Source organism: Anabas testudineus, chromosome 11, assembly GCF_900324465.2.
Source record: "Anabas testudineus chromosome 11, fAnaTes1.2, whole genome shotgun sequence".
Lineage (NCBI taxonomy): Eukaryota > Metazoa > Chordata > Actinopteri > Anabantiformes > Anabantidae > Anabas > Anabas testudineus.
Genome location: NC_046620.1, coordinates 21095551 through 21113012, shown reverse-complemented (window position 1 = coordinate 21113012; position 17462 = coordinate 21095551). Strand labels below are relative to the sequence as shown.

At 41.3% G+C, this 17462-nt stretch overlaps 1 protein-coding gene across 1 annotated transcript in view; it reads left to right on the top strand.

Annotated features, from left to right (window-relative positions):
* Window positions 1-7524, top strand: part of glcci1a (glucocorticoid induced 1a) — a 34692-nt gene extending 27168 nt beyond the window's left edge. Inside the window, exons 6-9 of the mRNA XM_026348116.1 lie at window positions 2621-2773; window positions 2908-3118; window positions 5543-5663; window positions 5753-7524. Coding sequence (XP_026203901.1) covers window positions 2621-2773; window positions 2908-3118; window positions 5543-5663; window positions 5753-6065 — 798 coding nt within the window. The 3' untranslated portion in view covers window positions 6066-7524. The remainder of the gene's footprint in view (window positions 1-2620; window positions 2774-2907; window positions 3119-5542; window positions 5664-5752) is intronic.
* The last annotated feature ends 9938 nt before the right edge of the window (window positions 7525-17462 follow it).

The following is a 17462-nucleotide window of genomic DNA, read 5'->3' as shown; positions in this document are numbered from 1 at the left end:
TTCAGCTGTGTCTTTTTCTGCTGTCACTCATTTTGTCATTTGACATACGCTTTATAAGTGAGGTACAAGCAAGAAACCAAAGCAAAATGTCCAAGCCAAGAAGAAGAACCCTACAGTAAAGTGCTCAAGGAAAGCTATGTACATTTCATTAGGTGTCAGTGCAAGATTTTTCTTTTGTGCAGAGAAAGTAGGGTTCTGTTTTTAGCAGAGTTTTTGAAAATTGGGACTGAGGCTGCTGAGCGTGCAGAGGTGGGTAGGTGGTTTCACCATTGTGGAACCACTGTGCAGAAAGAAGTTTAGCCTGGGATCTTTTGAGATGAGGTAAGAAGACCACAAGAAGTCGTTCACTGTCAGAGCGCAGTGTACAGGAGGAAATGTTCACCCAGATGAGGGAGTCCAGGCAGGCCACTACCGTTGAGATGACCACCTTATAGGCAAGAGACAGCTACAGGAAACTAATGTAGAGATCGGAAGAGTGGTGTAATGTGTGTCCTTTGTGACTGATCAAAAATGAGACGTGCTACTGCATTTTATATTATCTGGAGGGATTTGATAGTGCATGCTGATAACCCTGTCAGTAAGACATTGCAATAGTCCAGACGACAGAACCAGAGCCTGCACAATGAGTTGTGTTGCATGGTCCAAAAGGTAGGGTCTGATCTCTGTCATGATAAAAAGGGCAAATCTGCATGGCCTTGAAACAGAGGAGATGTGGTCAGTAAAACTCAGTCGATTAATAATGATCACCCCCAGGTTTCTGGCAGACTTATTGGGGACAATCACTGAAGACCCCATGTTGATGCTGATGTTTTGTTGAATGGAAGGTCTGGCTCAAAAGACGAGAACTTCTGTCTTGGAGAGCTTGAGTTGAAGATGCAAAGATATCAGAGAGAGAGAGACTTGTAATGAGACAGTGGAGTCATCTGGTGGAAGGGACAGGAAGAACTTTGTGTTGTCACCATAGCAATGATAAGAAAAGCCATGCAACTGGATAATGGATGTAGGGATGCAGTGTTAATGGAAAAGACCAAGTAGAGGACCAAGCATTGAGCCGTGCGGGACGCCAGTAGAGAGGAGACTTGCCCCTGCCAAAATACCTTGAAGGTTCGCCCAGACAAGTAAGACTTAAGCCAGGCCAGACCTGTACCAGTGAGGCCCAAAGCAGAGAGTGCAGACGATGGAAGACTGAGCTGCAGTTTTTGCAGCCCATAGTGTATGTGCACTTTGAAGTAGAGTGGAGAGGATGGGATTTAGAGAACAGGTGGTAAGAGTCTGCTGCTGCCACCTTATTGTTAAAGTAGATGGCATAGTCATCAGCATTGACAGAGGTAAAAAAAATATTATTAGGTCAGAAAGTTAGGAAGGAATACACTTTTGTTTGGTTTGCTCTAATAAATGCTGCTGCCTGCATATAACACTCATAAAACATTGTTTAGCCATTTTCTTTACTATAGCATCATAAATATCATTACTGCGTATTTTCTAGTATTGTGAGAATTTTAAGGCCATATTGCCCATCTCTAATTAACGTGTTTTAAAGCAGACCTCCACAGAAATGAGTAGTATAGACATTATGGCTATACTAAATTGTCATCTTATTTATTAAAGAAGTTGTAGTTGGTGGTTGGACAGTTCCGGGAACATGATGGATACTGAAGAAATAAAGTAAATCCTTGAGAAAACAATTTAATCTCTATCTTAATTGCTGATGCCCCTGATCCTTCAAAGATAATTTTCCCTCAATCAGTCTGTGTAACCTTAACTAGTAATATCATGACTGGCCTATAGAGTGGTCAGCTTAATAGCACCTTCCTATGTGAACACCATAATTCATGTCACCCAGGGTATTCATTCAACAAATTGTGTCTTGGGGTCACTGCACCACACAAGAAAGACCACTCCCAACATAGCTTCGTGGTCCGACAGTAGTGGAATGAGCTACTTACTCGCTCAGCATCTTCACAAGCTTTAAAAAACAGTTGAACTCTTTGTTTCTCACGTATCTTAACGTCTCATAAAACTAAAATATTACTTGCTTTGTACCTCAATTGTAATTTGCTTTGGATATAAACATCTGCCAAATGGCTAAATGTAAATGTAATATTTAAAACTAGAACACTACAACATAAAATAAGCTACCCTAAGCTTTTATCCCTTGAATGTGTTTTCTATGTCAGTGCCCTCAGCATCTGGAGTTAGTTGTCACTGAACTCTTTCTGCTCTTTATAGACATTTATATTTATTCATTTGACACCTTTATGCAAGGCAACATTAAAGTGAGAAATACACTTAAGCAATTTGGGGCTAAGACTACGTTTGAGTAGTGGGGCAATGTGTTAATACATTAGCAAGGAAATGTATGTGAACCTTTTGTAATTTAATGGTTTCCACTAGCACTATGACATTTTTATGGTTGTTCGCAATAAAGACATGATTGACAAATTAATGCAGAAAACCATGAAATTCCAAAAGGTTCACATTCTTTTTCTTGCCATTGTATTACTGTAATACAGCTTCTTACACTACATTAAATTTCAAACAAAAACCATGTACAACAAGTCTTAGTGAAGAGAAAAAGAAGCCCTTCTTCTATGCATGTGTGTATATTCATGTACTGCAGCAGTTGTCCATGTCGAAGTCGGCCCAGATGCCGTTGTCCAACATCACAGTGCCAAAGCCCTCCATATCCAGGGTGCCCAGCAGCATGGAGGGCATTAACCATGAACTGGAAAAAGTCTTCATTAAAGACAATGGAGAGAAGGAGGAGCTTAAGGTAAGGCTCTGTTTTATCACTCACTATGATAAATCTTGGTATTGATTTAGCTCTTAGATTTACTGGCTTTATATCCGTTTTGATTAGTATTCTATTATTCCCACTCACTGTGTATCTCCTGTTGGACTCTGCAGTCCCTGGAGGTCCCTGATGGCAGGCGGGCACCTTTTCCTCCCCAACAGCGCAGCAGCAGCACCCGCAGTGTGGACACCCAGACTCCCTCAGCCCCTGGACGGTCCAGCAGCTGCTCTAGCCTGTCGCCCTGCCCTTCGCCAGCCTGCCCACCAGGATCACATGATGGCAGTCCCTACTCCACAGAGGATCTACTGTATGACCGGGATAAAGGTACAGGACATCAAACCGATGCCAAAATATAGCGAGGAAGGGCATGTAAACTGGTCTCTGAAGTCACTGGGTTTAATGTTCTTGCACCAGTTTCTCATGGATCCTTGCAAACTGTAAATTTAGAAAGAAATGCATTCACTTCAATATAGAGCCGACTGAATTGGCATATGTATTGTCTACTGTTACCCATTTTATGAACCATGTGTGATTTCCACTGAGTTATTTTTTTGTTTGCAGCCCACATTCTGTTTGGCGGGTTACATATTTTTAATTACATTTCAGCATTAAAGAAGAACAGGAGCTTTCCACTAAGGCATATGTACTTGAACATTTGCTAACATACTAAAATGTGGACTAATAAGAAGTAATGTGGCAAAAGGTATGGATACACCTTAATGCATTCTTCCATGACAGTCTGGGTCCTTATTCTAACAGTTAGATTTGACAACATCCCACTCAGCCTGATGCAGCCTCCCCTGCTACAGTTGAGTTAATTGAAAGACTTAATCAGACTTGTTGTAGTCTGCAAACAGCCTTATGTCACCTAAGAACTCCATCGAAAGCAGTTTGACTTCGGGTTCACCCTGATTCCTGGCCACATGTTGAAGTGTCCCAAAAAGTGTTACTGAACACCAATTAGTGTCCTGAGTTCTCAAACAATAATATGTTTAATAAAAGGAAATGTGATATAACACAGTACTAAACATGACTATGTCCTAACTTTTGTAGGGGGATGGAACTCAGAACTTGCTTATATTTACAAAATACAAGTACCGTTAATCAGTGAAAACTGAAAATCTGTTCTGTCCACTTGTTATACAGAAAGATTCAAGCAAATTACCAGATCACAAATTAAAAGTTTTGAAAAATTACCTACATTTCTAAAAGTCCTGGGCTCCATCACAGCTGTGGAGACATTTCTATTTTACTTTCAGTGAAAGTTTAACTTGAAACATTTTTTTATTTACAGGGAGTTTCTATTTTTGTTGGTTCAGTTAAGTCCACAGTATTTGTAGTACCGTGCTGTGTTTCTGTTTCTTTGGGTTTTTTTTTTTTTTTTTGTCACACGATTCAGATCATCAAACAATATTACATTACAATGACATACATATTAATATTACACAGAGATAACCTGAGTAAATACAAAATGCAGTTTGTAAATGATGATTTCATCTATTAAGGGAAAAAAGCTGTCCAAACTAAGGGTAAAAGTATGTGTAAAAGTAATTGAGCCCTAAAACTTATACCTGGTTGTGCCACCCTTTGCAGCAATATGTCTTTCACAGTGCTGTGGAGGAATTTTGCGCCCCTCTTCTTTGCAGAATTCTTTTAAATCAGCCACATTGGAGGGTTTGTGAGCATGAAGTAAGGTCATGCCACTTCATCTCAATTGAATTTAAGTCCACACTTTGAATAGATCACTCCAAAACCTTTTTATTTATTTATTTGTATACAATGATAAGACGAAGTATGTGAACCTTTTGGAATTTCATGGTTTTCTTCATTAATTTGTTAGGCAAACAATCTACAAATGGAGACACTTTGGGACTGTGGCTACTCTACCAAGAAGTGGGCGGCCAGTCAAAATGACTCCAAGAGCACAACAAACACTCTTTAATGAGGTAAAGAGGCAACCTCGAGCTGAAACTCTGTAGAAGTTGGGTGATGCAACAGGACAATGACCCAATACAAACAACAGAATGGGTTCAGAAAAACAAAATCTGCTTTTCAAACCAAAAGAGATGCTATGGAACAACTTAAAATGAGGATTTTATGGTTGTTGTAAATAAGAATCTGAATTTATTTGTGTTATTATTTTTGTTAATACTCTTGACTTACATGAAGATCAGATCACATTTTAATCAGTTAATTAATCAATTAATGCAGAAAACTATGAAATTCCAAACTTTTTCTGGTAGAGCTCAGAATTCATGGTTCCATCAATTATAGCAATTATATCCTAAGGTCCTAAAGCTGCAAAGGAGCCCCAGACCATCACACTACAACCACAGAATATGGTTTCAATTATCCTACAGTCTTTAGGTCTGTAGGATAATTGAGATGTGTTTTGCAAATATGAGATGAGCCTTTGTGTTTTTTTTTTTGTTCTTCCTGCCCTGGAACTCTCCCATGGATGCCACTTTTGCCTGGTCTATTTCCTATTAGTGAATCATGAACACTTATCTTAACTGAGGCAAGTGAGACCTGCAGTTGTTTGGATGCTGTTCTGGGTTCTTTTATGATGTTGTGCTCCTGGAGTAATTTTAGTTAGGCGGTTTGAATTGATTGATGATCTGAATCATTTAAGAGGCTCCACTATGCAAAAACATAAATGGGGAAGGGGGCAAATATTTTTTCACAGTGCTGTAGTGTTATTATTGTGCATGGATGTTCTTAAGCCTAAGTCTATATCTGTGTTCAAAGACAGTGGAAGCAGCTCACCACTGCCCAAGTTTGCCTCATCGCCCAAACCGAACAACAGCTACATGTTCAAGCGAGAGCCACCAGAGGGTTGTGAGAAGATTAAAGCTTTTGAGGAGATGAGGTATAGACTGGTACTGATCTGTTGAACTTTTCTTTCTGCTACCTCAGCAATGTGTGATCCTCACTGGCACTGCATATGTTTATTTTCAGTTCCAGGCAGTCCACATCGGCAACAGTCCCCCTCTTCTCCTGCCCTGACAAAAACAAGGTTAATTTCATCCCGACAGGTTCAGCGTTCTGTCCCGTCAAACTCCCTGGCTCCCTGCACCTCACCCCAGCTTCAGAACCCGAAGAGGATGAGGACAACGCAGAGGCGGGCCCTAACTCAGAGCCCCAGGGGGCCACATCGTTTTATGGTGCCCCCACTCAGGTCTCCACGAGCACCAGCACAGATGACCCTCCAGAAGAGCCTGGATCGATCTTAGAGACTGCAGACGAGACAGATACCCTGGCTAATAGTTAGATCTGAGCAGAGCTGGCCTCTGGCTTCAAGATCCCCGTTAGCGACCACCAACTATCACTACTAACTGTCCCACCAATACGTCCCTCTGCTCTTCCAGGGGAGTTTCCGTTTCTCTGTGCTGACCCCTCCACTCCCTTTCTTTCTCTGCATGACATAGCAACAGTGTCCCAATTAAAAACCGCCACCACAAAGACTTGCCACCTTAATATTCTGTCCTGCATAATGTCTGACCTGATGGCTAAAGGGTGTCATGTGCAGGCATTGGAGGGAAAAACTGGTAGTATATTATTGAATAATTTATGTGTTGTGTTCTGTTTTAACAATCACAGTATGAATAAGCTCTCTAAACATATATACTAGTATATGTGCATATGGTGGCAAGAAAATATCAAGGTTTTCTGCATTAATTTGTCAGAAATCGTTATCTGATCATCATCTAAGTCAAGAGGATTAACAAATATGATGTGCCTAAAATAAAAAAAAAGAATCTGATCTTTCATGTCTTTATTAAGAACAACCATAAAGAACTCATAGTGCGAGTGAAAAAAATATGTGAACCAGCTAACTGGAGTCAGGTGCTAGCATACCTGGAGTCTTGTTAAGAAAATTAAGTTTGTAGATGTGGCCAGAACTACTTTGACAGAGAAAAAAACACTTAATGAATGTGCTTATGTGAGCCATGTCTGGCTAAAAGGAGCTTTCAGAGGATTTACAAACAAGAACTGATGATTTACATAAAACTTACAAAGACGTATACACCAGAATACACCAGTCTACAGTTATACTAACAATCTACAAATGGAGACACTTTGGGACTGTGGCTACTCTACCAGGAAGTGGGTGCCCAGTCAAAATGACCCCAAGAGCACAACAAACACTCATTTATGAGGCAAAGAAACAACCCTGAGTGACAGCCAAAGATTTGAAGGCGTCACTGGAACTGGCTAACATCTGTGTTCATGAGTCTACAGTACGTAAAACATTGACCAAGTATGGTAGGAAACTATGACGGAAGTTGCTGCTTACTAAAAAGAACATTACTGCACGCCTGAAGTGAAGGAGCACATTGACGTTGGCAAAATGTTTTGTGGACTGATAAAACTAAGATTGAACTATTTGGAAAGAACACTACACTACATCTGCCATAAAAAGGTCACCGCATATCTTTACTTGTGTCTTTTCTTTGGCTGAAACTGAGTGATGCTGAAGGAAAAACACCCAAAACACTAAAGCGGGTCCACAACAGAATGGCTTCAGAAAAACAAAATCTGCCTTTTGGAGTGGCCAAGTCAGAGCCCAGACCTCAACCCAAAAGAGATGCTATAAAACGACTTGAAAAGAGACATACACATTAAATGTTATTAATTTCAAGGGTTCCCCTTTTTCCACCAGCACTATGAGGTTGTTATGGTTGTTCTCAATAAAGACATGAACGATTCTAATTATTTTGTGTCATTATTTTAGGCACATCATATTTTTTTTTAATACTCTTGACTTAGATGAAGATCAGATCATTTTTTATAAATTGATGCAGAAAACCACAAAAGGTTCACATACCTTTCTTGCCACTGTATATACATACATACTTACATAAGTATATGTAAATATACATAAACAATTTAAAACAAACATCAGCATCATAACTTGCTGTGTTATGTACCAAACAAGAAAAACAGCTGTACAACTGAGAATTATGTTGGTAGAGATTCTTCTTAGTCATGACAACTGGACCTCCTTCTTGTTGGGTCAAAACGTTTGACTACTCATCCAAGAAGCTTCTTCAGCCTGAAGATAGTTGGTCAGAGCTCCAGGTTGGTTTCATTTCACCTTTGGTGTGAATGGGCTTGTTAGATTAAACAATGGAAGGATGTAATAGTCACGCCTCTGCCAACCCCTCTTATCCCCTAAAGTGGATTTTTAGATGTGTCCATCTTGGTGCAGGTGTGAATTGGGCCTCATCTTTGGATGGATGAAAGGGCAGCATGATAAATAGAACGTCTTAAGCTCTGTTGAGTGAGTGAGTGTTGATTTGCAGATGCAAGGCTTCCCTCACACCTCTCTCACTTCATGATGGTATTCCCGACTCCAGCGTTAACATAGACGGTTTTAGCACCGTGCGCTGGGACAGGAGGCGAGCGGTAAAAGGAGAGGAGGGGCACTTGTCGTTCTCATTAACAACAGGTGGTGCCATCCTGGTCAGGATAGAGCATGTCTGCAGCCCTGACATTGAACTACTGACTGTGGGATTCTGTCTATATTATTTGCACAGAGAGTTTTCACATGCCGTATTACTTGCTGTTTTATGTTCCTCCATCTGCTTATACCACTACTGCGTGTGACGTCATTCAGTTGGTCATTGTCAGTCTGCAGATGAAAATCTGGTACATCTCCTCCTGGAACTCCAGTACTCACCGTTGGTTCAGAGGCAGCCTACAGCCGTTAAAACTGTAAAAAGACGGACAGAGGGGGCCCTCATTGCCCTGACTGTGCATTCACTTGTGCACACCCTGCCTCCTTCTTGATGATCTCTGGAGACTTTAATCTCGCCAACCTCACCAAGACACTTCCTACATTTATCCAGTTTGTGAGCTGTCCCACTAGGGGGGAGAGGATATTGGACCTGTTGTATGCTAATGTTAAAGATGCCTACAGCTCCACTGCCCTCCCCGCTCTGGGAAAGTCGGATCACAACCTGGTACATCTCCTCCCGCAATACACACATTTGGTTCAGAGGCAGCCTGAGGGGGCACACCTTGCCCTGCAGGGATTGTTATGGTGGCTTATGGTGTGGACACTGATGGACCCCCACGTACCAACTAAAACTATTTGCTGCTTTCGTAAAAACAAGCCCTGGGTCACTCAAGACATCAAAGCCATCCTGAATGACATAAAGAAAGCATTCAGTGCAGGACACAGGGAGGCAGCAAAAAGGGTCCAGAGACTGCTGTCGGTCAAGATCAGGGAGGGGAAGGAGACGTACAGGAGAAAACTGGAACAAAACCTTCAACATAACAACACCCGGAAGGTTTGGGGGGGCATGAGGACCATCACTGGCTACAAGTCCAGCAGCCAGGAGACTGAGGAGAACTTGGACCGGACCAACAAATGTAATATTTTTTTTAAAGATTCCAGGCTGAGCTACAGAGCCCCCAGTACTACAGGGTCTTCAGCCCCTCCCCCATACGACTCAGCCACCATCCACATGAACAGTCTTCACCCCACAAAAGCTTCAGCTCCTGATGGAGTCAGCCCAAGGGTGCTGAAAGCCTGTGGTCCACAGCTTTGTGTTGTTCTCCAGCACATCTTCAACCTTCAGCCTGCATCTGGAGAGAGTTCCCCTTGGGTGGAAAAAGTCGTGCCTGGTTCCTGTAAATAAGACGCCACGTTCCAGAGTCCTCAATGACTTCACCCCAGTGGCTCTCACATCACACATCATGAAGGCTTTTGAGAGGCTGATCCTGGAGTCCCTCCGACCTCTGGTCAAACCCTCGCTTGATCCCCTCCAGTTTGCTTATCAACCCCATATTGGAGTGGATGATGGCATTATACATCTGCTCCATCGCACCTACACCCACCTGGACAAGCCTGGGGGCTTAGTGAGGATCATGTTTTTTGATTTCTCCAGTGCATTCAACACCATCCGTCCTGCACTGCTGGGAGAGAAATTAAAAAACATGCAGGGCAACACTCCCCTGATTTCAGATCATGGACTACCTCACTAACCGGCCACAGTACGTTCGCCTGTGGTCTGTAGCACAGGTGCTCCACAGGGGACAGTTCTGTCTCCGTTCCTCTTCACCCTGTACACCTCAGACTTCAGGTACAACTCAGAGTCCTGTCATCTTCAGAAGTTCTCTGATGACTCTGCAGTTGTAGGATGTATTAAGGGTGGAGATGTCACAGAGTACCGTGGAGTGGTGGACAGTTTTGTTGACTGGTGTGGACTCAACCATCTGCAACTGAACATGAACAAAACAAAGGAGCTGGTGATGGACTTCAGGAAAATCGGGGAGTCCTGTCATCCCTCTCTCTATACAGGGGGAGGAGGTGGAGGTTGTGTCCGAGTACAAATACCTGGGAGTGTACTTGGACAACAAACTGGACTGGACCAAAAACTCATCAGCACTGTACAGAAAGGCTCAGAGCCGGATGTACTTCCTGAGGAGACTCAGGTCCTTCAACGTCTGCAGCACCATGCTGAGGATGTTTTATGAGTCTGTGGTTCCAGTGTCATCTTCAATTCTGTGGTCTGCTGGGGCAGCAACATGAAGGTGGCCTAACAGGCTGAACAAAGTATCAGGCGGGCTGGCTCTGTTCTGGGGGTGGAGATGGACCCTCTACATGTTGTAGCTGAGAGGAGGATGCTGACCAAACTCCTCTCAATCCTGAACAGTCCCTCTCACCCACTAAATGATGTGCTGGCTGGACAGAGGGGTTCAGCCAAAGTCTGATCCTGTGACCTGTGACCATCAATCTTTAAAATTCCTCCCCCCTCTATAAGGGGTGGAGGAACTGACAATTTCTTGTCATGTATCTGTTGTCATTCCTCCCTGGACTATAACAATTGACTTATTTTCATCCATCTACTGAGTTCTCTGTATTGATGTTATTCTGTATTTGTGTTGCTGTGGATCCTTTCTGGTTGTGGTTCCTTTTCTTTCTGTCTGAGTTGGGAGCAACCGTAACAACATCCTTTAGATAAAGGTACACAGTAATTCAGGTGTGTACCTTTATATAACACACCTGGTAAGAGGGGTTGTCAGAGGTGTGACTATTACATACAAATTGTGGTCTTTAACTAACTAACTATCTTTAGAATGAAGAAGCTACTTGGATGAGTAGTGAAACGTTTTGACCTAATAAGAAAGAAGTCCAGTTGCCATGACTCAACTTCCAGATGACTGAGAATTATGTTTACACTATCCAGGTTACATTATTAAACCCAGTCTAAAAATGCAAAGAGAAAATAATTTGCAAAACAAAAAGGCCACAAATTGGTTGCATAGTATCTGCATATCTGGCCTCGCTTCAGGTATTTCACAATCAGAGTCTATACTCAGGTAATTTGGAATATATGTCCATACAAATATCTGCAGCTTGACAAAGCAGGCAGATTCACTGTCATTAGTCCTGTTTTTTTTTCTCATTCGCAGACAAATCATTATTTGGGGTTTCAGAGTCCAGTCTGAAACCAGATCTCTGATTAGAGTTGCAAAAGGTAGAGCAGAGGCATCAAATCATGGTTGCCTTTTGGACTGGTGGTTGGGTACTGTACAGATCCCACACATTGACTGATGGCATACTGTGTGTGGTATGCATGTACTGGTGGAAGCATGCTGGACAGAGACTTGGATGGACAGTGGTCTGTTATTTAAATCTGTTAACTTTATCTGACTGTCTCTCCTAAGACTGTTGACATTGCACTAGAAGTGAACATGTCTGCAGTACCATCACATAAAGATAAAGTCAATCCAAAGCATTTGGTTCTTTAGATGTGGAGATTGGAAGTCTAGTTGTACAAACATTTTTCTGTGGTAAAAATTGTTTCTCTTAGACCAAACCTCAGTTTTTTAAGCCAAAGCCAAAACTATTTTATTGTGTAACCTGAACAACCCTAGAGCCCACTTAATACTGATTTCTCAGGCCCAATCAGTATTTATGGGTTTTAAAAACATAAATACACATTGGTAAATAACCATGTTAATGAGAAACGGATGAAAGACATAAACTCCCAGATGTATCAGGGCTGTTACTTGAAAAGCTCGTTTGAACAAACGGGAACTATTAAGTACTTAGGTAATGTTCTCCATGTTTTTATCGCTCAGTACAAACCAGATGACAGTGTTGGTGAACCATTTAGCCAGAATCTACATTTTTTTCCAGGGTTGGTGAAAACCAAAGCGGAGCTGACGTTATTATTTATTGTTTTGGAAATACATGAAAATGTTGCTCTGTGTATGTTGGTGTGTAAATAGCAGTGTTAGCAGGTGTGTTTTAAGCTTGTTTGTGCTACCCCAAGTGGCAGAAAAAAAATTGTAAATGCAGCTTTAAATTTGACCAGACACAAGATGCATGCTTTTGGTACTGTTTTTCATAATCGCTCGTACAGACACATCTGTGTGTCACAAGTCTAGCCAAGCAAGATAAATATTTGTACAACTTTCATCTCCAATCTGCAGTTAATATCTAAATTTAGACTGTTCTGATAATCCAGATAATTACTTTTCGATTAAATGCATTCAGTGAGATTTTAGCATCCAAGACATTAATAAACTCATCTTGAATCATTCCAGCTTTTTGATTTGATCACAGTAAGAGACTAGCGACAACACTGAGATGTTTGGTTGCAGATACAGTTGCACCTTCATTTGTTTGATGCACAGATGAAAGGACCACACTGGCCTGCCTCCCTCTCACAGTTTGGCTATTATTACTGAGTGTTGTACACACCCTGATGCTACCACCAAGCAACAAAACCTTCTGAATATCTCATGTATTCTGTACACAACACCTACTTATCGGTTAAATGAGCATTCCCAAGTGTAAATGGTACACCTCTTTTTATTTGCAAGAGTAAAACATAATCCACCTTTATTTTGTTATCTGGTATGCTTGTGGATTCCCTGCACTGACGCTCCATTTATATGTGGTATATATGTGGCTTTTAAAGAAGCTAAATGCAATGTTGTGGTTTCTTAAGACATTTCAGCAACCTACCAAGAGCTATAGCTTTCCCAGTGTCCCACATATACTCACCATTGGTATAGTAGATGTGCGCAATAATAGGAACATAAGTTGTTGTCCTTCCAGATGCTTTCTGTTCTTTGACTCAAGCATCTCATCTTGCATTCCTTTGGTTTTGAGCACGGGGGCTGGATCAGCAAGTGGTTTCTTGCTAAAGCCATCAATCAATACAAAACCAGCATTGAGAGTGACCAGAGCACATCACTGGCAGGTCAGAGTGTTCATCAACTCACTACATGATACTCCTTGTGTAACCTGCAGTGTCAAAGTTCATGCACAATGGCAATAAAAAAACTATTGGTTCTTTTGTCCACTTTCTAGTGTGTGAGGGTGGGAGTGATGGGAGAATCTGTTACACCACTGACAAGGTCACCGTGTTGTTGACAGCTACCATCCACACACTCAGCTAAAACATTAAAGGGATGCTTTACTCGAATTATAAAAAACATACATCCTTCACAGGTAAGATGAATGACACATTTTCAGTCTCAGAAACCTAAGTGGATGGTTTAAATCAATAAATTATATCATCTTTAATGAAAGGAGTACATAATAACAAGAGTCTAAATCTTGCAGGTTACACTGTGAGATGCTTCAAGTCAAATGCCAACGTCGGTATGCTAACATGTTTAAAGCAAGCCAAAAACTGTTAAACTATCAATGGCACTAGCAAAAAAGTTGTAGTACAGTTGCAAGAAAAAGTATGTGAACCCCTTGGGATTACGAGGAGTTTTGCATTAATTTGTCATAAAATGTGCTCCGATCTTCGTCACAACAATACAAAAACACGGTCTACTAAATAAAATAGTACACAAACATTATATGTTTTCATGTTTTTATTGAACATAACATGTAAACATTCACAGTGCAGAGTGGAAAAAGTATGTGAACCTTTGGACTTAATAACTGGTTGACCCTTCTTTGGCAGCAATAACCTCAACCTAAGCGTTTCCTGTAGTTGCAGATCAGACCTGCACAACGATCTGGAGTAATTTTGGACCACTCCTCTTCACAAAACTGTTTCAGTGTAGTAATATTCTTGGGATGTCTGATATGAATGGCTCTCTTAAGGTCATGTCACAGCATTTCAATCAGGTTGAGGTCAGGACTCTGACTGGGCCACTCCAGAAGGTGTATTTTGTTCTGTTGAAGGTATTCTTTTGTTGAATTACTTGTATGCTTTGGGTCATTGTCCTGTTGCATCACCCATCCTCTGTGGAAGCTTCAGTTGGGGACAGATGGTCTTATGTTTTCCTGCAAAATGTCTTGATAAACTCTGGAATTCATTTTTCCATCAATGACAACAATCCGTCCAGGCCCTGAGGCAGCAAAGCAGCCCCAAACCATGATGCTCCCTCTGCCATGTTTTACAGTGGGGATGAGGTTTTGATGTTGGTGTACTGTGCCTTTTTTTCTCCACACATAGTGTTGTGTGTTTTTTCCAAACAACTCAATTTTGTTTTCATCTGTCCACAGAATATTTTGCCAGTAGTGCTGTGGAACATCCAGGTGCTCTTTTGCAAACTTCAAACGTGCTGCAATATTTTTTTTGGACAGCAATGGCTTCCTCCATGGTGTCCTCCCAAGTACTCTATTCTTGTTTAATGTTTTCCTTATTGTAGATGTGTCAACAACATGTTAGCATGTGCCAGAGATTTCTGTAAGTCTTTAGCTGACACTCTAGGATGCTTCTTTACCTTCATTCAGCATTCTGCACTGTGCTCTTGCAGTCATCTTTACAGGACGACCACGCCTAAGGAGACTAGCAACAGTGCTGCAACAGTAAACCCAAAACTGTTGTGTGTTTTTAAAGGGCAGGACAGCTTTCATCAACACATCCAATATCATCACACTGATTGGACTCAAGGTTGGCTCACTCCTGGCTCCAATTAGCTCTTGGAGAAGTCATTAGGCTAGGGGTTCACATACTTTTTCCACCTTGCACTTTGAATGTTTACATGTTATATTTAAATTATGTTTAAATATGAAAACATATAATGTTTGTGTTGTATTACAGACTGTGTTTTTGTACTGTTGTGAGTTAGATGAAGATCGGAGCATGCTCCCAAAGGGTTCACATACTTTTTACCCACATTCAGTGCGTAAACATACACTCAGATAAACCTGATTTCCAGAAGTAGACTTCTCCTAGAAAACTCTAACCCGTAACTGGGTTTCTAATCTGCTTTTTACAAGAGTGCATATGCAGACACTCACCACCTCACTAATATAAGCTTAGAGGTGCAGCTGGATAAAAGGAGTAATCATTATACAGAGTGATGCTGCCTCGTTTTTTAAATCAAGAGTGCCCAAAATGCAACTAAAACTGTAACCAACACAAAGTTCCCCATAGACATCTAAATAAGTCCCTTTTTCACAGCCTATTTCTTTAATTCAGACAGTTTGCTCTATCTTTTCTGTGTCCATACAGTTAAAATCTGTGGACCGCACTTCCAAAAACTTTCCCAGGGTAGAGGAGAAATGAGATTACTCTTTTGCTGCATGTAAGCTTGTTTCCAGATTACCCGAGTAACCTGGTTTCTCTTATAACCTGGTTGCTTGAATGCATGTAAATGTCAAGTTATTTTTCTTAAATGTGCAGTTTCCCCACTTCAAAGGATGCATCTATTTAGATTTGAACTAAGTACTAACTCAATGACCAACAACTTATTCTTTCTATTTTTTTATATGTATATATATATTTTTTTTTATGATAGTCTCTTATTTCGACATTACGGCCTTTGAGTCCATTAATGTTTCATTGTAGGTCAACAAGATAGGTGAAAAGCCAGTTTGGAAAAGCAAAGGAAAAATATATGTAACCATTGTCCACACACACAATCCACATATATACATAGCCTTATTATCATCACACAGTTCTTTTTAACATCATATAACAATTTAATTTCCCATTTGCCACTTGCTTTTTATAAATAAGTTAAAACCAGCATGTTGGCTCCATCTGGCTCCCTGACATCTCAGAGTGGACGCAGTTTAACACACCTATGTGCAGTTTCCTTACAGTCATCACCCCCAACCACCTAAATATTATATATATCAAAAACTAACACAAGAGCAGTAATTCATATGAACGTAATAGGAAAAACTCCCTTTAGAGGATGAAACCTCCAGCAGAACCAGGCTCTGCATTAGTGGCCATCTTCCTTGACCGGTTGGGGTGAGTGGAAAGAGAAGAGATAAAAGAACAGCAGGCAACAAAAACAATGATAAGCAGCAAAAACATTGGGCAGGTCAACTGGATTCTGGAGATGTACAGCTCCAGGCCGAGGATACCTGCAGAAAAGTACAGAGAGAGGGAGACAGAGAGGAGGAAACACAACTATAGGAGAGAGAAGACACAAAGTTAATGACATGAAATTCAATTCAATTTTATTTGTATAGTGCTTTTTACAATTGACATTGTCACAAAGCAGTGACATGAGTCATAATAATGTGATTGTCCCTGATGAGCAAGCCGAGGGCGACGGTGGCAAGGAAAAACTCCCTGAGAAGGCAACAGGAAGAAACCTTGAGAGGAACCAGACTCAACAGGGAACCCATCCTCATATGGGTGATTACATGCTGTGTAGGCAGCAGTCCAGTATAACAGTTAATGTCTTTAAGTTAATGTGGAGTCCAGTTAGTTAATTGCAGGCAGACTTGTTCCATTCCTGGACTATCGAGCGTTGAGTCGAGACCTGCTGCACTATTCTACAAACAGCTGCCAGCGTCCGCCGAGGCCAAGACCGACTTCAAGTCTGTGACGCATCCCAGTCAGACAGGTCCAGAGGGCAGAGGGTGGAATGACGTGTAGCTCGACAGAGAGACAGGAAGAGGGAAATAGAGAGGGAGAGAAAGAGAGAGATGGCAGTTAGTTGTATTCACAGTCGGATAAAGTTTGAGGTGAATGTTTATGTAGAATAGTGCAGCAGGGACTCCGGCAGGACTAATTATGACAGCCTAACTAAAAGGGTGGGCCAGAAGGAAACACAGAGATGAGGGCTCCATGGGATGTAGAGCAACCGAACACTTCACCATCAACAAACCTGAGTGATCAGTGAGAGTTGGGCATACAGCATCTAAACATACCAGTTCACCATAATGCTCTACGTCCATGAGTCCTTCAAAAATCTATTTACAAAATGCTTGACTAAATAGGTAGGTTTTCAGCCTAGACTTAAATACTGAGACTGTGTCTGAGTCCTGAACGCTGTTTGGAAGGCTATTCCATAACTTTGGGGCTTTGTAAGAAAAAGCTCTGCCCCCAGCTGTAGTTTTTATGATACAAGGTACTGACAGGCAGCCAGCATCCTTTGATCGAAGTAGACGTGGTGGATCATAAATGGTAGAATTTGAATGGACAGATGAGAAAGGAGAGAGGAGAGGAGCTCAGTTTATCAGTAGAGGTCCCCCAGCAGACTAACCTATAGCATCAGAACTAAGAGATGGTTCAGAGTCACCTGATCCATCTCTAACTATAAGATTACAGTTTTTCTCGATTGCTAAGACACATTTCTTGAAAGCTGCTCTCCTTTTCTCTAACTGTGAACACAAAACCAAAGTTTCAAGCTACATTCACAAAACCTCAGACTCTTCTTGCAAAACCAAACTTTCACCTCAAAACAGTTCAATCTGTACTGAAAACTGAACTAT